This window comes from Pipra filicauda, unplaced genomic scaffold, assembly GCF_003945595.2.
Source record: "Pipra filicauda isolate LSUMZ 115617 unplaced genomic scaffold, ASM394559v2 scaffold381_size687511_pilon, whole genome shotgun sequence".
Classification (NCBI taxonomy): Eukaryota; Metazoa; Chordata; class Aves; order Passeriformes; family Pipridae; genus Pipra; species Pipra filicauda.
The window spans coordinates 540,763-565,356 of NW_024104511.1; the positions used below are offsets into that span (position 1 = coordinate 540,763).

At 47.8% G+C, this 24,594-nt stretch overlaps 1 protein-coding gene across 1 annotated transcript; it reads left to right on the forward strand.

The window, feature by feature from the left end:
• Positions 1-1,706: 1,706 nt before the first annotated feature.
• On the forward strand, positions 1,707-23,718 carry TGFBI (transforming growth factor beta induced). Its single transcript, XM_027747703.2, has 17 exons — positions 1,707-1,829; positions 6,130-6,228; positions 12,398-12,462; positions 13,479-13,636; positions 14,540-14,704; positions 15,386-15,532; positions 16,244-16,385; positions 16,961-17,173; positions 17,312-17,449; positions 17,687-17,832; positions 17,996-18,132; positions 18,671-18,801; positions 20,659-20,783; positions 21,675-21,777; positions 21,964-22,043; positions 22,773-22,797; positions 22,958-23,718. The coding sequence occupies exons 1-17, from the start codon at positions 1,723-1,725 to the stop codon at positions 23,011-23,013; spliced, it is 2,037 nt and encodes a 678-aa protein (XP_027603504.1). The 5' UTR covers positions 1,707-1,722; the 3' UTR covers positions 23,014-23,718.
• Positions 23,719-24,594: the final 876 nt, after the last annotated feature.

Sequence of the window (24,594 nt, forward strand, 5' to 3'; positions counted from 1 at the left end):
CTCCTCCCTTTAAAACAGAGCATTGGAGGCTCATAAAATGCTTCCACTTTACAGAGGTGCAGCTGAGAAAGGCTTGGGTTAGGCGATACCTGAGAGGGCTTAAAACCTTACCTTTTCCTCAGAAACACATGAAATCTCTTTTTCTTGTCTTTTAGGCTGGAGGCATGAGCCTTTGCAGGTAAGATTTCATGATTTACCTACTTAGAAGCAGGCAGTAATGAAACACTCCCTGGGGAGAGGAAGCCTGACCAAGGAATGGTTTTGTGTATTTTATCCAATAAGCATTAACGTTGTTTACACAGATCAGATTTATTTACGGGTGAGGGGGGGAATCTTTGTAAATTCAAAGTGTTTATTATTGCTAAGGACTTCTTCTGTTTGGCTCAGTGTCTGCTCCTTGGATATGTTTCAATTCCCATCCCTTGCTGAGCAGCTGCCCTTGCTGGCCACTACCCAGTCTGCAAAGCTGCAGGAGGGATTTGCAGAGGTCTGTCCCTAAGGGCAAGAGGCCTCAAAGGACCCCTTCTGCTTCCCAGGAGGATTTAGGGAGGAAAGAGCCCTTCAACTTTGATGTCAGTCCAATCAGAGCAAATCCTTTACAAACTCTGGGATGCTGTGGTGAGTCACAGAATTGCAGAAAGGTTTGGGTTGGAAGGGATCTTAAAGCCCATCCAGTTCTATGGCAGGGACACCTTCCACTAGCCCAGGTTGCTCCAAGCCCCATCCAAGCTGGCCTTGGACACTTCCAGGGATGGGGCAGCCACAGCTTCTCTGGGTAACCTGTACCAGGGCCTCCCCACCCTCACAGGAAAGAATTTTTTCCTAATATTCCATATAAATCTCTTCTCTTTTAGTTTAAAACCGTTCTCCTTTGTCCTCGCACTATCAGCCCTTGTAAAAGGTTGCTCTCTTTCCTTTTTATAAGCCCCCCTTAGGTACTGGAAGGGGATCTAAGGTCTCCCCAGAGACTTCCCTCCTCCAAACTGAACACCCTCTCAGCCTAAGAGCTCCTGCTTTCGTTGTTTGGTTTTAAAGCAACATGAAACCTCTGGCCAGGGGTGACCCCTGGCAGTGCTGGGAGCGGCTGGGAGGGGGTTGATAGCAGCCGCCATTGGGGTTTCCCAAGGAAGGGAATCACCCCCCCCCCCCGGCTGCGGGCTGGGCTGGGCTGGGTTGGGCTGGGCTGGGCACTGCGGAGCCCCCGGGGTGGGGGGTCATGGAGGGGCCGGCGGGACACCCGGAGTTCTGGGTCCCGACTAGGAGGAGGACGGAGGAAAAAGTTCTGGGTCCCGACTAGGAGGAGGACGGAGGAAAAAAGTCCAGACGAAGAAGAAATTGAGGATGAAGAAGAAATTGAGGATGAAGAAGAAATTGAGGATGAAATGCTTGGGCTGGGAAGGGGGCTAGAGGACACCCCTGGGGGGACACGGGACACCCCTGGCTCCCGCAGCGGCGGAGCTGCGGGGCACGGCCGGACAGACGGAGGGATGGAGGGGCGGGTGTCCGGACGGAGGGACGGATGGATGGATGGATGGATGCCCTCCCCGGGGGGCGGCCCCTCTCCCCTCCCGCCGGGCCGGGCCGGGCGGCTCCGCTCCCCCCGCGGGGCCGCTCCCGCGCCCGCCCCCGCTCCGCCGCCGCATTTAACGGGCCGTCCTGCCCCATCCCATCCCCGGCCCGGCCCATCCCATCCCATCCCCGTCCCGTCCCGCCGGCCCGGCCATGGCGCGGGTGCCGCTGCTGCTGCTGGCGCTGGGCCTCGCCGCCGCCGCCAAGTCCCCGTACCAGCAGGTCCTGCAGCACAGCCGGCTCCGCGGCCGCCAGCACGGGTAAGCGGGGGGAGCGCCGGCGGGAGGGAAAGGGGGGAAACACCTTTTTTTTCCCCCAAATCCCGGCGGGAGCGGGCGCGCCGAGGGGGATGCGCTCGGTGCCGGCTCCGCCGCGGGGTCTTTGTGCGGGAGCGGAGGCGGCGCCGAGCCGGGGAACCGCTTCTTTCCCTCGGGGAACCGCTTCTTTCCCTCGGGGAACCGCTTCTTTCCCTCGGGGAACCGCTTCTTTCCCTCGGGGAACCGCTTCTTTCCCTCGGGGAACCGCTTCTTGCATCGCTTTCTCTTTCTCTTTCATCCTCGAGTAACTTTTTTTTTTCTTTCTTCTTTCCGTAATTCTCCTTTCGATAACCTCCTCCCTTTTCTATCACGATGCTTGTTAGTATCGCAGATGTCACTTCAGACTCCTCAGTGCTTCTTTATCAGTCAATCCACGTTAAGGGAATAGGCTATAAAAATCCCTGGATTTCGCACCATTAAATGTTTTGTGGAAGGAATTCTTGTTGTGAATTTATAGAAAAAGAAAGAAAATTGCTTCGATGTGTCTGTGGAGTCAGAACCAGCTTACTCTTTGATTGGAACCCCCAGTCAGTCTTGAAAGTTTTCTTGACAAATAAAATCACTTATTTACTTGTAAATAGTGCAAGATAAGACCTGTAGAAAAATGCATGTAGACCTGTCTTGCTTGATACACAGTATTTCACGGAGTGAGTAGTTTGAGCCTTCATTGATAGGCAGAAAACTAACCCAGTGTTAATAGTTGTTCCCACCAGTTTTTAAATTTATTGGGAATTAGGAAGGGTGAAAGGATGACAGACCTTTCAGCTGGCTTCCATCTCTCAGCGTGGTGACAGTGATTGAGCCAAAGCTTCTGTTTAAATGGGTTGCTGGAAGCAAGGTCATGAAATGCTTTAAATAAAAAAAAAAAAAAAAAAGCCAAACAAGACTTAAATGTTGCAATTTGATACATTCTCTGGCAGAGATCCAGGTCAGAATTTATGACAATGGAGGTGTTGTTTGTGTATGAGCAGGTACACAATCCAACAGGCAAATTCTGAGCTGATGTCTATTTGTAAAAGCTCAATAATGCCAGAATTACAGTGATTTATGTACATATAAAGTGGGTCTTGTTAATCATCTCTACATGATTTGAAACTAAGTAAATACCCAGTTCTACTGATAGCCCTGAGGCCAAAGTTTGCTCAGGCTGGCTGAGTTAGGGCAGTCCTGGGATAAATCAGTGCACTCATCTCTGCAGAGAGAAGCTTGCTGTGTTCTTCCCTGGACAATTAACAGAGGCACAGGGTAAGATGTGATTGCGGTCCACGCTGGTGCCAGAGATCTTTGGAAGACACAGGGAATTGGTGTGCCAGGGTTTCCATCTGTTGCTGAGATAAACCCAGTTGACCACAGCACTTCGCTCCCTGGTCCCATTCTGATGGAGAGAGTGATTTACACCAAGCTAATTTTTGAACATACACTGAATTTTGAGCATTGATTAATGATGTGCCAAGGAGATACAGCAATGCAAAAGCAGCCAAAAACATCTTGGATGTGAGGTGTGTTGTGTTGCTTGCAGGAGGGAGCTCTGGAGGGATGTGCAACCAGGACTGCCACCCTTTGCTGTGAGGATCCCCCACACCATCAATGCCCCTATTGAGCCCAGAGCGAGCTGGGAGGCAGAGCTTGGCTCTGCAGCAAGAACTTGTACATCTTAATTAACTTTTTAGAAAGTGAGTCAGATCGAGTCAGTGAGAGGAGCTGAAAAGTATATCAGGAATGCTAGCATTTGAAGGTGAAAATGTAGGAGTGCTCTCCCCAAACCCACCGAGCCTCGTGGGCACTGTAGGATGCTGGGGAAGTTCGTGGCCACAATCATTGCAGGTAGCTGGGGCTGTACCAAGTCCTGCTCTTCTCAGCCTCTTCCCAGGGGCAGCCCCTGTCCCAGCAGCTCCCAGCTGCTGCTGCCAAGAGAAAGGCTTTGGCTGAAGGGGAACAATAGGCAGTTTTATCCTGGAGTCAGCGTGGCTGGCTGGGAACGGCATGGCAGAGGTGATGAACTCCGACGAGGAGAGGGAAGAGTGTTGACAAATTCATTTTAAGCCAGACTGGGCAAAGCACCAGAACATGCAATGCAGGGAGCCGCTACTACAGCCTGCCTGCAGGAATCATTGATAGCACGGCCCTGAGGAGGGATTTTTCCACACTGAGTTAAAACTGGGAAGAAGTTTTCCCCCATAAGTCAGGGAGGGAGCAGCAGCCCCAGAGAGCTGCAGTCCTGGGCAGGGAGGAGGGAGCAAGGCAGTTCATTGCTGTCCTGGAGGCACAAGGGTTTTCTTGGCAGGCTGCTCCCGGGGATACAGGGGAAGTGATCAAACAAGTCCTTCAGTAGCCAGGCTTGTCAAGATGAATATTAGAGGGATTGTCCACTGCCGTCAGCCAGACGCTGAAATCGAGGCAAGGCTTGGAATTTCCATGTAATTGGAACCACATTTCGGCTCGGCGGGGCCGGGTGGCCAAGGTGGGCTGAGTCAGAGCACAGACGTCTCTCTAAGCCATGATCCGGCGTGGAAGTTGCTGAGCCTGGGCCAGTTTGCACCAGCTGAAAGTTTGGCTTTGTGATTTCAAACTTTTTTTTTTTTCCTCAGTAGATTCTTGCTCCTTGTCCCCTGCTTTATATAGAGAAAGGGAATGAAATGCTTTCGTGTGGAAACAAACTGCCTTTGGTGGGTATGGCAGTAACGAGGGCAAGATGAGCTGAGCCCCCGCAGGTCCCACAGACCCTGTCTGTGCCCTCGGGGCGGGATGAAGGTGCCAGGGCTGTGCGGGGTCAGCTTTGCCCCCGCGGCAGCTGCACCAACAAAGGCTCATTGAAGGCAGGCCAGGCTCCCGCAGGGACTGGCACTGGAGTCAGCCAGCACAGGGGAGACCCTCAGGTTAATTCATGCTAATGATGGGCAGGCTGGCCCGGGCTGGGATGGCCGCTGGAGGACTCGGTGCTTGGGCTGCAAACTCTGCTTTTGTTAGTTTTGGGGGGCAAGGGGCAGTGCCTCGGTCAGACTCAGCGTGAGACAGGCTGCTGTCTGTTCTCCTGAGCACATCAACAAGGCCTTCACAAGAGCATCTCCAGGCCCCATCCTGAGTTTCATTTGTGCAAGTGAAAACTCTGCCTTGGATGGCACAGAGCACTTCTGATGGGCTGAAGGGATGATTTATGTGTTTCGCTTAATTATTTGTTTTCCTTTTGTCTGCTTGGCAGCCAGTGCTGCACATACTTTTGGTGCTGCTGCTCCATCTGGGACATGATGTTGGTGGGAACATGGTAGGGAATCCAGCCTTAGTTGGGCTGAGCATCCTCAGCTTTCTTGGGTGTTTGCTACACCTCTGCTCAAGCCCAAAAAGAGTCGATGGCCTTGCAACCCAGATCCATAAATCACATCTTACACTCTGATGTGTGTTGCCCAGTGGCCAGGGCTGCTGGCCACAAACCACAGAGATGGTGAGCCAGGCAGAGCAGGGAAATGCTGTGCTGACCAAACCAGCAGCAAGCAAACTCCCAGCTCCTGCTTGACCACATGTTTGCTTGCAGTGATACCACTTCTTAGAAAGCTGAAAGGCTGCTGTCAGCTCTCAGCAGGGTTAGTCACACGTGGAACACCAACCATCAACTTCTCTGGGTCAGCGGGAGCTCTGGGCACCTCCTGGGCTGATACAGCCACTCTTGAGCTGTGCTGTCTTACCTGGTGTGTTGAAACGGGGCAGGGCACTGTTCATTGTCCCCTCATTCAGCTCAGCATCCTTGGCCAGAATCTGCTGAGTCTATCACACAGCAAAAGTACCCATTCTGGTTCTGGTGCAAGTCTGCAGGCTGATAAATATCTGTGCTTTCTTGTATCCTAAACACTAAAGTAGTGGTTTCTTTTGGAAGGATTTGAGTTATTGCAAAACTTGGTCAGGTTTTAGCTGGGATCCCAAATTGCAAGTAGCTGTTCAGCACAGAAACACTTTTAATTTACTTTATTTCTATTTTGGTGAGAGATGGAACATGGGAAAAAAAAAGTCAAGAATTTGCACTTATTGAAGAAAAAGATGCTGTGACAGAGTGAGGAGAGATCTCTTTTCCTGCTTCCTCCACCTCATGATAGTCACTATATGCTGAGATCGAGTTGACTTGCAGCTCTCAGAGTTTCCTGCCCTGCAAGCCTTTTTGGGCACTGTCAGGTGGGAGGTGGCTCCGTGCTGGGGATCAGCACTGAGAGGAGGGAGGCTCACGGGACCCTGTTGTGCTCTGCCCTCCCTGCAGCCCCAACGTGTGCGCGGTGCAGAAGCTGATTGGCACCAACAGGAAATACTTCACCAACTGCAAGCAGTGGTACCAGAGGAAGATCTGCGGGAAGTCAACGTAAGTACCCGGGTGCCAAGCCAGGGTCTCCCCAGAGATGCCCCCGTGGGGGTGGGTGCTGGGTGGGGGAAGCAGCTGGTGTGGATGTCACAGCCCACGGGGTGGGTTTCACGTCTTTCACGAGTTTTTACTCCCTAAGAAATATTTGTTTTTCTCCAATGGATCCTAAAATGCTTTGATGTTAAGAGTGGAAAGTACCATGCTGATGGTTTGTTCTAATTGCATTTCTATATATATTTCTATAGGTCTCAGGGCTGTAATGAAGTGTGTACCAGATGTTTTCTAGTGCTTAGCCCTGTCCCTCTCCATGCTAGGCTCAGTGCTCCCTAGATTTAAGAAATAAAAAATGAGGAAAAAAAGACAACCCAGAGCTGATGGATATTGGAGGGAGCGTAAAATTCATCTCCATCTGTTTGCTTTGGAAGGGAAAACAGAAATAAGGGGAAAGAAGCGTCAGCTTTAGCCAGCACTCTCTGATGACTCCACCAGGAAAGTTAATCAGACTTGCAGGCCAATTCCACGTCTAAAATTGCAAACAATAATATTCAAGTAGCTGTTGCATAAAGTATCTGTGTAAGCAGCCTCGGGACATTCTTTTGAAAGATGCAGTCAGCAGATAATTAAGGCTATGCATGCTTGACTGTCTGCCAGGCTGGAGAGCAGGAGCTGAGAGTCTTTTTCCTTGCTGTAGTCCAAACTGGGCTTTCAGGAGCGTTTGCTGGCCCCACACTCCAGCAGGGACCACCACAATACCCAGGGTTGGTGCAGAGATGCCCTGAGCAGTCCTGGTCTTGGGGATCAGAGCTGTGGGCCGGGTCTAGTCCTGGATCTGCAGAGTCAAGAGCAGACAGCAGAAAATCATCTCATGTGTTTCTGTTGTGGTCCAGTGTTAATTGCAATTAGATCTATAGGAACCTGTTATTCTTTACTGCAGAATTTGGTTGCCATCATCAGTTTAGCTGTGATGCCTGGCCATTGGGATTCATTTCAGGTGCCTGCAAACCAGATCTTGTCACTGTTCAGAGCTTTTGGCCTTTCACTGTACTTGCCATGAATTTGTCCCAAGAAGGAAAATTCTGTACTTCAGGAGGATGTATTGCTGGATGTACCATGTATCATGGTTTTCCTTATGCCCAATTTTCTTTACAGCAGAAAAAAAAAAAGAACAAAAAAGAGAGGCAATATTGTAAAATCCCCCTCCCCTTGATTCTACAAACTCAACAAAGCTGGGAAGGCTTAACTTGAGTGCTTAGAGTTCAGGCTGTCATCTTGGCTGAATAATGGTGCTTTTTTTGACAGAAAATGGACAAGATTATGGCATGGCAATGTGGTATCATCACTGCCTCTTCTGATAACAGAGTAGCCTAGCATGTCTCCAAAGAAAACATGGCTCAGCTGTGGATGTGGGATAGCTTTGCTGCTCTCAGCACTGAAAGGCAAAGCTCTCCAGCCACGGATTCCTTCAGCTCTAAAGCAAATGAGAAACTAATCTCATGTAACCCAAGTGTGCAGCTGGATTTGGCAGAGACAAACTCACCCACTTATCTCCAGAAGGAGGTGTAACCACTGGCATCTGGCAGCATTTTATGATTTCATTTGAGGAGACGGGGTAACCTCTTCTACTTCCTTTTCTCTGCTTTTACCCAAGTGTCTGATCCAGTGATGCCTCACTGAGAGAAAAGCACACAGAGCATTAACCTGCCTGTTAACCTATGAGATAATCTTTCCATTACCCACGGAATTTGCTCACTACTCTTTGCTTTGCATCACCTCCACAATGGGTGTTATTGTCTTCTCTCCTCCTAGTCATTCTTGAGCCTGGGCCCTACTTTTCCCTTTAGCAGTGCTGGTGCAGAACAAAAGACATGTGCCTTGACTCAGATTTTCCGGAGGACCCCGGGACAGCTCTGATTACACAAGTTTGCCGGTGATGGCTCCCACTGGACGTGGTGAGCCTGGCGTATGGAAGCAATCAGGAGTCATTTGGGCTATAAAGGACATGATGCATTCTGCTGCAGCACTCAAATTCCTGCACCAGGGGCCTGATGCTCAGTGCCTCAGCACCCATCACAGTAGGTGGGCACAGCTAATGCTGCCCAGCAGGAGCCCTCGAAACTGGCCTGTTGTGTAGGACTGAGCTGGTGCATGAGAGGTTTTGAGAATACCACATGCCTTTAAATCCCATAAAAATCAGGATTTGGCATGTTTGTCAGCATAACTGGGGGGATCCAGCCTTTGCTGGAGATCTGCAGTCAGCAGCTCATGCTGTGGTCCTCCAGCTCATGCTTGGTTCCTCCTGTTGGCAGAGGGATCTGCTCCATCAGCCCTGGGGAGGTGCTGGAGCTGGAGGAGCGTGGTCATTTCTCTCCTCCTCCTAACAGGTTTTTCCTACCTGTGAGAACAGCAGTCCTGGGGTAGGAGACACTTGGCCCATCTCACCTACTTCCCATTGGACCTGCCTGTTGTCCTCCCTGCTTGCCCAGAGGGTCGATGGTGCCACAGGTTGTATGTGTGCAGCAGGTGCAAATACCTGGCTCTAGGAAGATTGTTTTGACTGCTTTGCTTTCTTTTATTTCCCTTCTCTGAGCGCTGTTTCAAACAGGTAGCAGGGAGGGAGGTCAGTGAGAGACCAGGTATTGCTGAGAATCAAAGCTCCACGGGGGTGGAGTGCTGGAAATTCCAGCTCATGCATCAGAAGACGACTCCTACCTCTTTATCTACTTTTTTTTTTTCTTTTTTTTCCCTTTGTTTTTCTCCTCTTTGCTTAAGTGTTGGCTCACACAGTTAAGGAGAAATTAGAGGATTTATGTACAGGTTTTATCATTGCTGATGACGTGAGACAAGACAGTTGGCAAGAAGTCTGACACTGCTTTGATTTTAATGAGCACTGAAACAAGATCGTTTTAGTAATTAGGTAATTTTCCACTGCTGGTGATTCCAAACTCAAAGAAACAGTTTATTTAGAGCATATTCTCATCGTTATGCCTGTGTGTTTTATATTTTTCTACCTCCCTTATGCACTGGGCTTATTCTTCCAGAATTGGGCTTGCAATGGAACACATCCCCACACACTTTTTTGTCTTGAGAATGAAAAGACAACTTACACATTTTGGATTTTGATTATTTTTTGAGGAATAACCCTTTCATAATTTCCTTTTTTTTTTTTCCTTTAAAATTAACTTTCCTTTTCATGTCCGATGTACTTTCCTCATTTTAGGAAAAAAAAAAAATTACTCTCTGGCACTTCTTTTACAAAAACAAACCATATGGGCTTTATTACAGGAAATTATTACGAATGGATCTTTATTCACTAATGTATGCCTAAGCTTATTTTTATTACCTTGAAGAATGCACTTAAAATTTAATTTCAGCTCCCAAGAATGCAACAGCAGTGAAACAACGACTGATAAAAGCCAGGGAGCTTGCTTCTGCAGGCAGACACTGATAGACAGTTCAGAAATGCAATGTTTCAAAAGCAGAGGCTGAAAAACCGTAGATTTGACTTGCAGTTACTCAAGGAGGAGGTCAGGAAATGGTGGTCAGAGTGGGTGACAAATGCTCTTTGTGTGAGGGCAGTGCTGATTAACCCACACCCTTGGCATCCGCTGTGTCCCGGTGTGTAGTGGTTTGTAGCCACTGAGCAGACACCAGAAACTGGGATGGATTGGGTAATTCCCAAGGCTTTTGTGCAGAACTCACAGTGGCTGGGGGGTGTTCAGGAGAAATCCTCCTCCCTGGGCAGCAGAGTGTGGCTCTGACCCAGCTGGAGCAGGGTAGATAAGAGCAGCCTTCCTCCCATATGGATGTAGGGTCAGGCAGCACTGGGGTGCAGAGTAACCTTCAGCCACAGCCGTGCTGCTCCTTTCTGGGGGCTGGAGGTGGCAGCAGCACCAGCTGGAGGGTGCCCTGTGCCCACCCCAGCGATGCCTTTGGGTGGACTGGGTGGTCCTGTGCTTCCACTGGGTCCACCAGCCACTGGAGGCCAAATGCCTGGAGCTGGTCATGTTTTACAACCCTCATCTCTGGCTCCTTGTGGGTGCCGTCCCTTGGCTGAGCACCTCCGTGGTCACCTGGCCCTTTGCAGCAGTTTTCTGGTGCTGGGGATGGTGGCAGGACATGCTGGAGGAGATGCTGAGGGTCCCCTTCAGTGGGCACGTGAAGGGGGGACATGAAGGAGTCCCTGTGTGAGTGGAGCTGGCCCTGCTACTGCCTTGGTGCTTCTGGCCATCAGTTCCCTCCGTTCTGGAGATGCCACAAACCCACTGAGAAGCAGTCATAGGATCACAGAAGGCTTTGGGCAGGAAGGGGCCTGACACACCATCGCCCTGCATGGGCAGGGATACTTTCCCCTAGACCAGCTCCCTCCACCCCCTCCCAGTGCCCTCCCCTCCTGGCAGGAGCCTGGAGCAGCCCTGAGCTGGTATGCCACAGGCTGTGAGCATCAACATCCTGCCCCTTCAGTGCAGCTCATTAATCTCCAATTGGTCTATAAATAAGGCTTTTAAAACGTATGTCAGCACTTGGGAATTATTTATGCTGAACTTTGGAGTGATTTCTCTTTAATCAGCTCTTCATCTTTGATTACAGGTCTGAACCAAGGGAACTGTCTAGACTGGATTTGGTTTCTAGGATGAAATAAAGAAAAATTGGAGGTAGAGGAGGGAAGTGGTTGGGGGGAGAAAGTGTGTGTTTCCAATGAACACGAGACAGGGGGGCTGGGGAAAGCAGAGCAGCAGGGTGTTAAGATCTCCAGTAGTCAAAGGAAGGGATTGCTTTAGGCAAGCTCTTTCCCACATGGAATATATAATGTCTAGACAATCAGTCTGGGTTTGCTTTGTAATTCTCTTAGGGAACCGTGACACAGAATTTATTTGCTTCTGTCACAGCAAAGCAGGTATTTGTTTCACTTTCTGGCTCTTAATTACCCTGAAGAATTCCCTCTTAAACCCCAGGCATTTCCACTGTTTGTTAACAGTGTTAAAATGATGACAAATATCTGAAGCTGGAGGATTTTCCCTTCTCTTTGAGCGGGTGTGCTGAGCCTGGGCGATACAGCATCCTGCTTGCCTCAAATCCAACCAGGAGCACAGAGGAAATGCTTGCCTTTGGGAGGAACACCTATTCCCTCACTCTCTCAGCCCATCAATCAGGTGGCCTTGCTCCTTTCACACCGAGCATGGAGCAATGGGTGAAGGAACCCCCTGTGAGAAATAAACTGGCAACTTCTGGATTGATTTTTTTTTCCTTTTCTTTTTTTTTCTTTTCCCTGTTAATATCAAGCCATATTCCCTCCAATGACCAGCTTTGAGAATCAGATGACTTCTGTTTCCCGTTGAGCTGCAGATGATGGATGCAGTTTTCAGGCAGCTCTTCCTTATTTGGGGTCTGCAAATTTGTGGGACAGCCTTGAGTCCCCAGCAGGGTGTCTGTGACCCCTTTGGTTTTACTGGGGGAAAGAGTTTAATCAGGACAGCAGTTTGGTGGCAGCCAGAAGGAACTGCTGCCCTGAGGGCACTCACGTGGCTGTAGTTGTGCTGTGGCACTGCCCGAGGTGCCCATGGATGCACTTGGATGCCACCACTGATGAAGTTTCTCCCTGCAGGGCTTTTCTGAAGTCCTTGTGCCAAGTGCACGCATCCAGCACCGGGGTTGTCCTTCCCCTCCAGGTCTGTCCTGTGGATTTTGCCATAAGTAAGCAAATAATTTCTGGTGGTGGACAAGAACAGGGTGAAATGAGGGGGAAAGGCTTGGTTTGGTCAAGCAGCCACATTGGAGTTGCCCAGACAGTGATGAGATGCGACAGCAGCAGTGAGCTGAGGAGATCCCCAAATCCCATGGGAAACGTGCCCAGATGAACCAGCACTGGCAGCCTTGCACAGGTTATCTCCTGGCACTGTGGAATCACTTCCCATCCACTATTTGTACAAAGTCTCCTGGAAAGTGTAGTTTTGAAAAGAAATTGTGTCTGCTTTTGTTCTGTGGAGGAACTGGCAACACGCAGCCCTGAAGGAGATAAAAACTGTGGTTTGTCTTTGGTTCAAGTCTGCATTTCTAATGAAGAGTCTGCTTGGAAACAGCCCCAGATATGGCTGGACTCAGAACTGCAGCAAATAGAGAAAAAGCAGTGAGACACTGTTGGTTAATCTGCTGTATCCCTCTCTTATTCCAGAGTCATCAGTTACGAGTGCTGTCCTGGGTATGAAAAAGTTCCTGGAGAAAAAGGCTGCCCAGCTGGTAAAAATATGTTTGACATTTTTTAGACTCCTTAAAATTACACAGCTGCCTAGTAAAGGGAAATATTAGAAAATTGCTCGAAGTGGATTTGATTTTTGCAATTTGTGCACAATATTGCCGTGAGCAAACATAAAATGGACCCAGCGGAGCACTGGCCCAGGGTCAGATCAGCTCCAAGGCTTGCTAAATGTTCCAGACAACTCAGAACCTTGGATATAATTAAACTTAATCAAGCATGGGAGGGCCATAGGGAACTACTTATTCCAGCAAGTGATATAGCTGTGTTGGAAATGCAGTACAGAGGAATGACAGAGTAACAGACAGCCCTGCCAATCTCTGCTCATTTTTAGTTTTTATTTTCATAGAATTTTCACTGGTTTGGTTTGGAAAGAAGCCTTAAAGATAATCTAGTTCCAACCCCCAGCCATGGGCAGGGACACCTTCCACTAGACCAGGTTGCTCCAAGCTCTGTCCAACCTGGCCTTGGACATTTTGGCAAGCATGGGGTTGGCAAAATTGCATTTAGGAGAAAATTAAGTTCAGCCACTGGTGGGAGTTGGGAGGGAGTTAACTGGGTTTAGTGAAGAAAGCCATGCTCTGCTTTTGCTTTCTGAACACTTCCTTCCACAAAAGCTGGATGCTGCCCAGTTAACCACGTGGGCTGGTGCAGATGGGTCGGTGGAGACTGGGACCAGCAGTGTCCAACAGCAAATCCCAAAAGCCTGAGTGCAAACAAGGATTGGGTGAAAGCAATTAATATCTTTGTTTGCCTCAAATCCCATCTGTATAAATGCAGGGTAAGTCCATTCAAACCTGCAGAGACGCAGTCAGTCCTGGATTACCCTGCTGGAATGGAGGGTGAAGCTGCCAGGCTGTGATTATTTATCATCTAATTGATGAGCAGATCCCAGTCCCCAATGTGCTTCACTTCCCCGAGCATTCTCCCCTGCAGCTCTCCTTGAATTCAGCCAGAGGGAGGAATGATGTGTTGGGAACATAACTTTCTCTTCTTTCAGCACTGCCTCTTTCCAACATCTACGAGACCCTGGGGGTGGTTGGTTCTGCCACCACACAGCTCTACTCCGACCGCTCCAACCTGAGGCCAGAAATCGAAGGGCCGGGAAGTTTTACAATTTTTGCTCCCAGTAATGAGGCCTGGGCATCACTGTCTGCTGTAAGATGTAATTCCTCTGCTTTCCCCTCTTTCCCCTGGCTTTCTGTGATGGGGACCCAGCTCTGTAGGGGTCTGGATCCAGCCCCATCTGGTAGAATAGGCACGGTCCTGATAGAGGAGGGACTCTGCATTTCCAAGATGGGTATCACTGTACTGGTCCAAAAGCTCCAGAGATTTGCTTTTGAAGGATTCCAACACTGGAGAGATGTGGATGCCATGGAAGGCTTTCCATCCTTTTCAGTGTTTCATTTTGACCATTACTTTGCCACTCTGGTCGTTCTGTCTGTTCAAAAAGCCAGTCCCAATTAGAGCCTCAATGACTCCCACATCAGTGTGTCCCATCCTCAATTACATATTTCCTTTATTTTCACTCTGTGTCTTGTGATATTTCCACTCCTGAAATGGTCACTGCTGTCCTGCTGGTGCTCCCATCCCAGTGGAGCATCCCTGTGAGCAAGGGAGTCACAACTGTACAACCCCCTCTTTACAGCTACATCCCGAGGAGGGAACATTTTATTTGTCTCTCCCCACTGCTAAGCCCTTACCCCAAACCTTCACCAGCAGAACCCCTTGCAGGGATGATGCTGCTGGGAAAGGTCTTTGTGTGTATTTGCCCTTGGCCCTGTTGCTTTACAGTGCAAAGATCCCACTCTGAAGCTGCTATCATCCCTTTGTCTGCTGAGGATGGAGGGTGCCAGAGCTGTTAGCTGCACTTTTAAGGCAAAAGATAAAGATTTGTGAGAGCTGAGCTCTTAATTTGCACAGATGGTGTAAGGCTGAATGCATCACTTAGTATTCATGCACACCCCCCCACATACACTTTGGAAGCACCCTGGGTGCAGCCAGACCTCCTGGCCCTCTCTAAGCACTCAGGACTGAAAAGTTTATTTTCCTGATTTTCAGGAAACTCTGGATTCCTTGGTCAGTAATGTCAACATTGAGCTGCTCAACGCCCTGCGCTACCACATGGTGGACAAACGGGTCCTCACGGATGACCTGAAACACGGGACAACACTCAACTCCATGTACCAGAACCTGCCCATCCAGATTCACCACTATCCCAACGGGGTGAGGCATTCACAGGGTCACAGCGTGGGCTGGCCTGGGAGGGACCACGGGGGGACCATTTTCTCCAGCAGGGTCATCCCAGAGCACACGGCACAGGGTCGTGTCCTTGTGGTTCTGGAATATCCCCAGTGAGTGAGACCCCACACCCTCTCTGGGCAACCTGTTCAGTGCTCGGTCACTGCACAGCAAAGAAGTTCTTGCTTGTGTCAAACCTGTCCACAACAGGCTTGTTTCTTGGCTGCCTTGCAGCTCCTACACTGTCCTTGGGTCTCCAGGGCTCTGTAATGCTTAGGTTGACAACTACTGATTGAAGATACATATTTTGAAGGAGTTTGAAAAGAATGTTTATAGTTTCCTCGATGCTGTTGTGGGGCAGTTGCCCACATTGCTGTCTAACTGCTTGCCAAAGTCTTGGTTCTTGCATATTTTCTTAGTCTTGATGAATGAGGGTTGACAAAACCACTCATGATTTTCAGAGCTCTTTAAACATGAAATGTTCCAAACATTCTTGATAGAACATTCCTGCTCTTTCCGTGTTTTCTCAGGAAACCACATTTCTGCTCTTGCTGATTCAATATTAAAGCACTCGCTGTGTTTGAAACAGAGGTGGAAAAGCAGCAGAGGCTGCTTTATCTTCTGCTTTCAGTGCACGTAACACCCCGTGGCTCTTTCCCTCTGCAGATTGTGACTGTGAACTGTGCCAGGCTGCTCAAAGCTGACCACCACGCCACCAACGGGGTGGTTCACGTCATCGACAAGGTCATCGCTACCACCACAAACACCATCCAGCAGATCATTGAGACTGAGGACAGCCTGGAAACCCTTCGGGTGAGTCAACCCACGGCTGCTCCAGGGCTCCTGAAAGATGCTCAGTCATCCCACTCCTGGTGAATCGTTTTCAAGAGCTCTGCCTGTGTCCAGAGGCTGTGGCCCCACAGCTGCTGGTGAAATCCTTGTACCAGTGTTGCTCATTTTGCTTTAGGAAGAGAAGTGTTTGATATCAGTGCAAGCAGGATTTCATGGGAATAATTGTCACCCTGCTATGGCTGTTCAGAAAAGAGATGTAGACTGAGTGTGTCTCCTCATTCTTGTATGGGAGTCTTGGCCTTAGGAGACATTAACTGTCCCAGTTTGATGTGTACCAATTTATCTGCCTTGGTATTTGCCAAGTTAAGGAATAACTCAAAATGTACAGGGGATTTGCAGTTAGCCAGCTGTGGGTTCTGATCTGAAATATTCCCTGGAATTACAGTGACCCTTTCCAGGCATATCAGGGTATTTGAACTAGCTCTCAGTCTTGCCAAAAAAAAAAAAAAAGGGCTCTTGTAATCAAATTTCTGGAACACGAGAGAAACATGGGGCTGGGTCAAATTTATAAAGAGACCAAAGTGCTGAAAGAAGCTATTCAGGACTTTTTGTGAGTCCTCTGAAATTTTGAAGTACTCAATAGGTCTGGCCCTTAGTATGTGCCTGGACAAAGCCTCTGACCTTTGTGCTCTGTCTGAATGTGTTTTACCCTCCCTCCTTGTTTCTCCCAAGGCTGCTGTGGCTGCATCCGACCTCAACAGCCTGCTGGAAAGTGAAGGCCAGTACACACTCTTGGCTCCAACCAATGAAGCCTTTGAGAAGATCCCACGAGAAACACTGAACAGGATCCTGGGGGACCCAGAAGCCCTGAGGGGTGAGTGCTTGTTTGCTGAGTGCATTGAGAGGCTGAAGAGTGGTTTTGAGTTCTTCTAAATTCCTTCTCAAGGACCTCTGAACAGCTCCTTGATACACTCTGACAACAGCTGCAGTAAACAGATGTGACAGATTCCAGCTTTTTTAACTGGGCAACCCAGACCTCTCTGGTTGTAGACGTGTAGACGTGGCAGAGAGAGTGGCAGCCAGATATGGAGGAGGGAGATGAAGCAGTCCCTTTTCTGAGTTTTCTTTTACCACTCCTCTGTGATGGTGATTTCTATTGACACAGCAAGATGCAAGGAAAGTAGTATCTAATCAGTGTAACTTCCCCTGACAAATGAGTCAAATACCAACATGAAGCCTTCTGAAGTTGGCAAAGGTGTTTAAAAATGACTCTTTTTAGGCACCTTACTTCACGGGCTGCTGAACAAAAATGTCACATTTTAAAATGACTGCATTTTATGGAGTGGAGCCCCGTGCAGTACACCCTGGCCACTGAACAGGATCCCTAAAAGCTGCAGTGCTTTCACAGCTGATTTTTGCAGCTCACTGAGACATGTTCCTCTCCCACAGACCTGCTGAACCATCACATCCTGAAGTCAGCCATGTGTGCTGAGGCCATCATCGCTGGCCTGACCATGGAGACTCTGGAAGGAACCACCTTGGACGTGGGCTGCAGTGGGGAAGAGCTCACCCTCAACGGGAAGCCCATCATTGCCAACAAGGACATCCTGGCCACCAACGGCGTCGTGCATTTCGTCAACGAGCTGCTGATCCCAGACTCGGGTACTGGGGCCTCTCTGCATCCCCATTTCTGCTGCCTTTCTTCTGTCTATTCTACCAAGGAAATGCTGGGTTTAGAGGGCATAGCAATGGGTGGATTGCCCTTAATGCAAGGTTACTATGTGTTGCTTTTCTTTTCAGCTAAGACTCTGTTTGAGTTGGCACAAGAATCTGAAGTTTCCAAGTCGACAGAGTTTTTCAGACAAGCTGGTCTCAGTTCTCATCTAACTGGCAGTGAGCGAGTGACCCTCCTTGCCCCAGTGAACGATGTGTTCAAAGGTAAGCCAGGGATTAAATCCCTTTCTTCCAAGTGCTTGGGCCACAGACCTCCTTCAAACAGTCTTCAGCCAAGTTTCAAGTATGCAAATCCTCTCTCAAATGCCACAGCCACAGGCAGTGGCATCTAGCTTTACAGTTTAAAACTGGTGTGGGTAATACTCTGTATTTGAATGGTTTTTAGTGTCTCAATAGTAACATTAAGTGAATCACTGGTTCTTCCCACACTTTTTGCTGCAGATGGACTCCCAGTTATTGACAGCAACATGAGAAACCTGCTTCTGAACCACATTGTTAAAGACCAGCTCTCCTCTAAGTATCTGTATCATGGGCAGAAGCTGCAGACTCTGGGGGACAAGGAGCTGAGAGTGTTTGTGTACCGCAATGTGAGTCCTTCCAGTGTGTGCTCTGTGTGCCTGAGGGATGAGGGGGGTTCTGATCTCACAGCTGTCACATAAAAAGTGCAAATGAACATCATGGAAAGTACAAAAATCCCTCTTTGGAAGCGAATGCTAATAAAGTGGTTTTTTTCTGTCATTGTGTCTGCAGAACCTTTGCATTGAAAACGCCTGCATTGCTGCCCATGACAAGAGGGGAAGGTTTGGGACCCTGTTCAGTGTGGACAAGATGTTGACTCCACCAACCGGCTCAGTGATGGATGTTCTCAAGGCAGACCATCGCTTCAGGTGACCTTTCTGCTCTTCCCAAGTGCTAGTTAGGGGAAGAAGAGCTGCCAGAGCAGTTTCTATTTGTTATGGGTTGTAGCCATGATGATACAGATGTTTTTTTAACACAGAAAGAGCATCCAAAACCATGGTCTCCCTAAATTATAGGGAATGAAACTTCAAATAACCCTCAATGAATTGTGAGCCAAGAGTGTGTGGTTCCCTTAGCACAGAAAGAAGCTGGCTCTGAATCCATCTCTGCCCATCAGAGCCCCTGTGGCCAGATCTCTCTATCTCCAGTTGGTCCCCAAGGAGTCAGCATTCCCAGGTTGCTTTGCTGTTTCTCAGATGTTCTGGTCGGACCTCACAGGCTCATTTCCCAATCAATCATTTCCCAATCCCAATCAATCTAATCAACATTTTGATTAATTGATTCGCTGGATCCCAGCGGGATTTCACCATTGTAACCCCCGGCTCTCTCAGGACACGGTGTGGAACTGCTCAAAGAGCACCAAAGGAGTGTTTGCAGTGAAGCCTTTGCTGTGTGTTTGTTTTGCAGCACCCTGGTGGCTGCAATCCAGTCTGCAGGGCTGACAGAGAACCTCAACAGGCCGGGGACCTTCACGGTGTTCGCTCCGACGAACGAAGCTTTCCGAGCCCTGCCCCAGGGGGAGCTCAACAAACTCATGGGTGAGCATTCCGAGGGCATTCAGGTGGACTGCTGCTCTCACCTCTTGGTGTTGTATGGGCAGGAACGGCCAGATATCTCTGCTGGATCTCATTCTTTGACCCTCTCTGCTGGAAGGGTGAGCTTCCTACACAACTGATTTGGACAAGCAAAAAGCTGAGGATGCAGAAAGTAACACTGAATTCCCAAAGTGGGGTTTATACTGCCTGTGTTCTTGGAAGATGTGTTTGTAGTTTGTGCCACAAACTCACTCTGACTTTAATCTGGCTGTGCTGGTGGTGTAAGCAAGATGACTCCCAGGTGTTTCTAAAGGAACCTGTGAGGTCTCTGCTTTTCTTGAGGCTGAGAGAAGTGAGAATTTCTTCTCAACCATGCAGGATCAGGGTGTCTGAAGTAAAGTTTGCAAAGAGAAGACAGTGGTCCATGTACAGCCTCAAGTTACACTGTATGACATTTAAGTAGCAAAAGGCTTGTTTCTCCTTTTATTTATACATAGACAAGGCAGGAGGTTCAGTTTGATCCTGGGAAGACAACAAATATTCCAGCCTAGTTCAGATTAAGACCAGTCTCCTGAAAAGCACAGGCATGCAGCACACCATGGGTGTGGAAAACAGCACAGGAATGTTTAATAATGCCCTCCTGGAAAAGCAGCATGATCTTTTATTTTCTTCATGTTCAAAACTGGCTGTGGTTGGAAACAACGTCAGGTATTTGAGAGTAATGTCTTCTGGTCATTAAACCCAACCAAACATTGACATCATAATTTGGGAAGCTTCTGCCCATGGTAGCTGGTTCTCCTTTTAAGTGCAGGGATGAGGGACCTGTAATATCAGACTGCACATCCAGTCTAGCACTTAATAGATAAATATTTCAGAACTGTTTTGCAGCTCTGGTAAATGGCTGCAGGAATGAAGATTCCCAGATGTGGACACTTCAGATGTTCTTTTCTCACGCAAATATTTAGCTTATGCCTCTGATGAAGGAGTGAATCACGCTGGGGAGGACGTGCAGCGTGAACTGTGGCCACCCTAAAAACCATCATGGAAAAAGCTGAAATACAAGCTTTGGAAGCATTGAAAGACAAGGGAGCTGAGGGAGCTGCTCTGGTTTTGTACATGGAGCCACCTTTTGCACTAGTGGGGCTTGCCAGGGACACTGCATCCTCTGAAGGAGAAGCAGGACAAGGGCTGCTGGCCCATGTTCCTCTTCTGGAAAATAGATGGTGAAGGGGAAGCATCTTATCTTCCTCAAATCTGCTTCAAAGCATGACTAGATGAGTAGAGACTCAGTGGAGTAGGGATCAGGGCATCAATCCCTGAGCCAGTAGTGACAATTCTCCTGTACTTTTCCCCTTCCTACCCAGCTGTGAGAATTATTGCCAAGTGACACTGGCCTTGGTGACATTTGCAAATACCAGAGTGCTCCATCTGCTTCCTTATTTCACGTGGCTCTTTGCCCTGCCATCTCAGACTTCCTTGGGAAGTGAAAGCAGGAGCAGGTTCATGCTGTGCACAGTGAGAGAATGAGGGATGAAAACCCAAGAAATAGGAATTTCATGTTCTGGGCAGGTTTGGTAGGTACCGAGGTCGGACACTGGAAGAGCATCCTTTTGGACTTGCTGGAATCCTGACCTGCCCAGGCAGGAATGCCCTCAATGCCCTAAGCAGCTCCAACCTGGGTTTTATTTTGTTTTGGGGTTTTTTGGGTGGTGGTGGTTTGTTTTTTGTTGGTTTTTTTTTTTTTTTCAATTTTACACTGTTTCCTTGCACTTTCAGAAAACGATGGTATTTTCCACGTAACTCCATTCCAGCGCATGAAATATGGGAAGCGAGTGCTGATGTTGTTTTCTCCCTCCCCAGGTAATGCCAAGGAACTTGCCAACATCCTCAAGTTCCACGTGGCCGACGAGATCCTGGTGAGCGGCGCCGTCAATGCCCTCGTGAGGCTCAAATCCATGCAGGGAGACAAACTGGAAGTCAGCATGGTGAGTCCCCTGGGATGGAGTTCTGTGCTCAGCAGGGCCATGAGTGTGTCTGTGTCTGTGTGGGAATCTCCCCTAAATGTGCTCACAGTCCCACCAAACAGAGTTTTCCGGGCTGCAGCAGAGGGACTGTTGCCGTGTGTTCAATCCAACAAGCTGGAAGAATGAAATGTGGTTTGCTTCAGCTTTCCCCCCAGAAGGCCAGTTGTAAATGATTTCCAGGAGCTGTTATAAATGTAACCCTGAGTCATGGGGGAAAAAGCATAAATAAACGAAATGAATAGCTTGTTCAGCTAACACATCTCTTTTTGTGTAACCAAAATGATCTCTGCATGGGCTCCCTTAAAGCAGCAGGATTTATTTAGATATATAATTTCGTTTCACAAACTCTGCGCTGCATTAAGAGATCGTAGGATCCTCTATTGAGGAAAAAGAAAAAACATTTCAGAAAATAAATTACTATGCATAAGAAAATGCAGGACAAAAATGGAAGGAACAGTGTTTCCAAGTGCATTGAGTTGGCCAAAGTGCATGATAGACTCTTCCCCTGTCCAGTCCTGCTCTGCCCTCTCCTGATCCCATCTCCACAGCCATCCCCCTTGGCACGAGTGGCAGTGCCTGCTGCCACCAGGTTGCTGGTGGATGTGCTCTGCTGCCACGGGACAGCATTCCCAGCCAGAGCACTGAGAGAGCCTAAAGCCTGCCAGCCATCCCAGGGCAAACTGCTCAGGCTGTAATTTGTTTTTGTATCCTCCTTAATTGGCAAGAGGAATGAAAAGGGCCTTCAGCCATCCAGTAAAGGAATGAATGCAAAGTGAGAGCTTTTTTAAACGACATCGGAAATGACAAAAAGTTTCTCGTTTTCTTTTTTTTATCTTTTCTTTCCCTGAACAGAAAAACAACGTGATACACATCAACAAGGAGCCCGTCGCTGAGAGCGATATCATGGCCACGAACGGGGTGATTTATGCCCTGAACTCTGTCCTACAGCCACAGGGTAAGTGAGAAACATCTGAGCCACCCTGTGACAGCAAAGCTGCTCCGGGAGGGGGTGGGGACACGTGGTAATGGCTTGGGTTTGGTGAGGAGGGTTGGGCTGCTGTGGGATTTCCACCAGCAAATAGGGGAAGGAAGCAGCCTGAGTGCTTTGGGTGCTTCAGTGCTCTCCATGTCCCACCCTCAGCTTCAAGGCCCCAGGAAAGAGGGGACGAGCCTGCAGACCCCGCACTGGAAATCTTCAAACAGGCGTCTGCGCTATCCAAGGTAAAAAACCTCTCACTGAAATCACACTTGGTAACAGTGATTGCAAGATAATGTCTCATTCACATGCTGACTTCCAAAATTGCCTGAAATTGCCAATTCAGGCAATGATCCATCCTCTCTCCTTGCATGATTTAATTATATAAGAAATAATACATTTGTCAACACGAAGCCTCAGTTTGCAGCAGGCAACCTTGGCATGGTGCTATATGTGTCAGCTTCCAGAATGAAGAGTCATTCATCCATAGTGTTTGGTGACTATTGACTATGTCAATAAATATATTGACATAATAGTCAATTATAATAGTCAATTATAATAGTCAATAGTCATAACAGTCAATAGTCATAATAGTCAATATATTGGCATAGTAGTCAATATATTTTTACAATATATTTAATATATTTAATATATTATATAAATATACAAACAATGCATTCAACTAGGTATTTATATTTTTATATTACATTATTTATAATATAAATGAATATGTCATATATTTTTATGTTTAATATATTTTATATAACAGACTTAATATATAATTATAGGTGCATGTATATATGTATATGTATATTTATACATATATACACATATTTTTATATATATTTATAAATTTATGTACATATTTATATATGTATATAATTGACTAGAAATAGTCAAAAATATTGACATGCTGACTGCTCTTATGGCTGTCAGAGATCTGTTGTATTTATTATCTGATCTATTCCACGCAGGTTTCTCAGAGGAATCCTCGACTAGGTAAAAAACCAACTTCTCCAACTCGTTTTTAATTTCCATTGTATGTCCCTGTCCCTCAGAGAGGTTTATTCTGTTGTCTTGCCCTAAGCGTGGCGGGGAGGGGAGGGGACAGGGAGATGCTCTGTGTCTGTGCCACCCAACCTGCCCCTTCCCTTGGCAGCTCCCGTCTACTCCCGGCTACTGGCGAGGATGAAGGAGAACTCGGGGGGGGTCTGAGCCACGTCGTGAGCACCCACACATCAGGCCTTGCACCCTCCCAGCTCTGGCTGACAGCTAAAGAGAAGGACAGGATCGTTTTCAAAAACCAAATATCACCCTTAAGTTTATTTTTGTCTCCAGCGAAATGGATAGGAAAAGTGGAAAGCCATATATATATATATGTATATATATTTTAAGACCGTTTTTTATTTGGTTTTGGCTTCAAAGTTCCCAGACTGAGGAAATGTTTTGGGGTTTTTAATTTCTGGGGGTTTTGTTGGGGGTTTTTGTTTGTTTTGTTTTGTTTTGTTTTGTTTTTAATAAAAACTATTCACTACTTTGCAATTTTAAACATACCCAGTTTTGGGCTTGTTAAGTACATCCAAGGGCAGGTGCCTTTTTTTTTTTTTAAACAAGCATGTGCTTCCTTGTTCCCTTGGGTTTCAAAAGTCTTCCATGAAATTCTGAACTGAAGGCTTTTAACAAAAGCCTCTCTATGGACAATGAGAAAATCGCATAGCTATAAACTATGGTTTGAAACATTCTCTTTTTTTAAACCTTTTTTTTTAAGCCTCTGGGTAATAACTTTGCTGCCTTTTGTTCACGAGATTGAAATGAGAGTTCTCCCTGGCTGAAGCCTTCCAGTAAATGGTTCGTTTTTGATAATGGTTGTTTTTTAATAAAAATTAAAAATAAAATCAAAAATATAAATATGAGAAGCGATGACAATGCTTGGTTGGTTTTTTGGTTGGTTTGAGTTGCCTTTTGGCATCGTTTGCCCTCCTGAGCTCGGGGAAGGAGGGGGGTCACGTTTGGCTGGGTCTATGTTGACAGGTTGAATAGTTACTGGGGTGGAATGGCAAAGCATTTCTCCCCTCTGATCCCGGCCTGGCATCATTTTCTGATGGTGCTTTCGTGAGCAGTCACTGTCACACAATTCCAGGAGCACAGGGCAGCCACCCTCCCACTGCACATCCCTCCTGCTGCATCCTCAGCCACCTCCCCTGGCAGCTGGAGCTCAGCTCTCCATTCCGTGGTGCCAACAGCACTAACTCACCCACCAGGGCTTTATATCCACTCCCAGTTAGTTATCACCTCGGTGAAACCCAGGATTATGAGGCAAAAAACAAGAGAGTATCAGGTGCAGAATACAAAAACCCCCAGATTGTTTTGGCTGCTCTGGCTGAGGAACACCCTGATAGTTTTCCTTCTATTAAAAGCCCAAATTGAAATCCCACATGCTCAGAGCCATCTGCATAACTCAAATGTGTGAAAAATAACCAAGCCCTTCTTTTATTTCCCTTCTTCATCTTCCCATCTCATTTTCCTTTACTATTTTTCAGGCATGATGTGGTCCTGGTGTTTAAGGCTGGGGAGGTGATGGGGAACCCTTGGAGCCCCCTGTTCCCAAGGCAGATGAGTCCTATCAGGGGATTGAATTCTGGGGGAGGCTCAGCTTTTTGCCATTAGGGTCATTAAATATTCTTCCTTCAAAAGTCTGAGAGAGAGGGAGAGCTGCCTCACCTCTGGCTCTGTTGCAGCACATACAATTGCAAGGGCTTTTTTTTTTTGCTCTGCTTTGGGTTTTTTTTGTTTGTT

Excerpts from the sequence above, each read along its gene's own strand:
- TGFBI (XM_027747703.2), top strand. The coding sequence starts at position 1,723 with ATGGCGCGGGTGCCGCTGCTGCTGCTGGCGCTGGGCCTCGCCGCCGCC. Across the intron at positions 12,463-13,478 it reads AGAAAAAGGCTGCCCAGCTG|CACTGCCTCTTTCCAACATC; the intron begins GTAAAAATATGT and ends CTCTTCTTTCAG. Across the intron at positions 21,778-21,963 it reads CTCTGTCCTACAGCCACAGG|CTTCAAGGCCCCAGGAAAGA; the intron begins GTAAGTGAGAAA and ends TCCCACCCTCAG.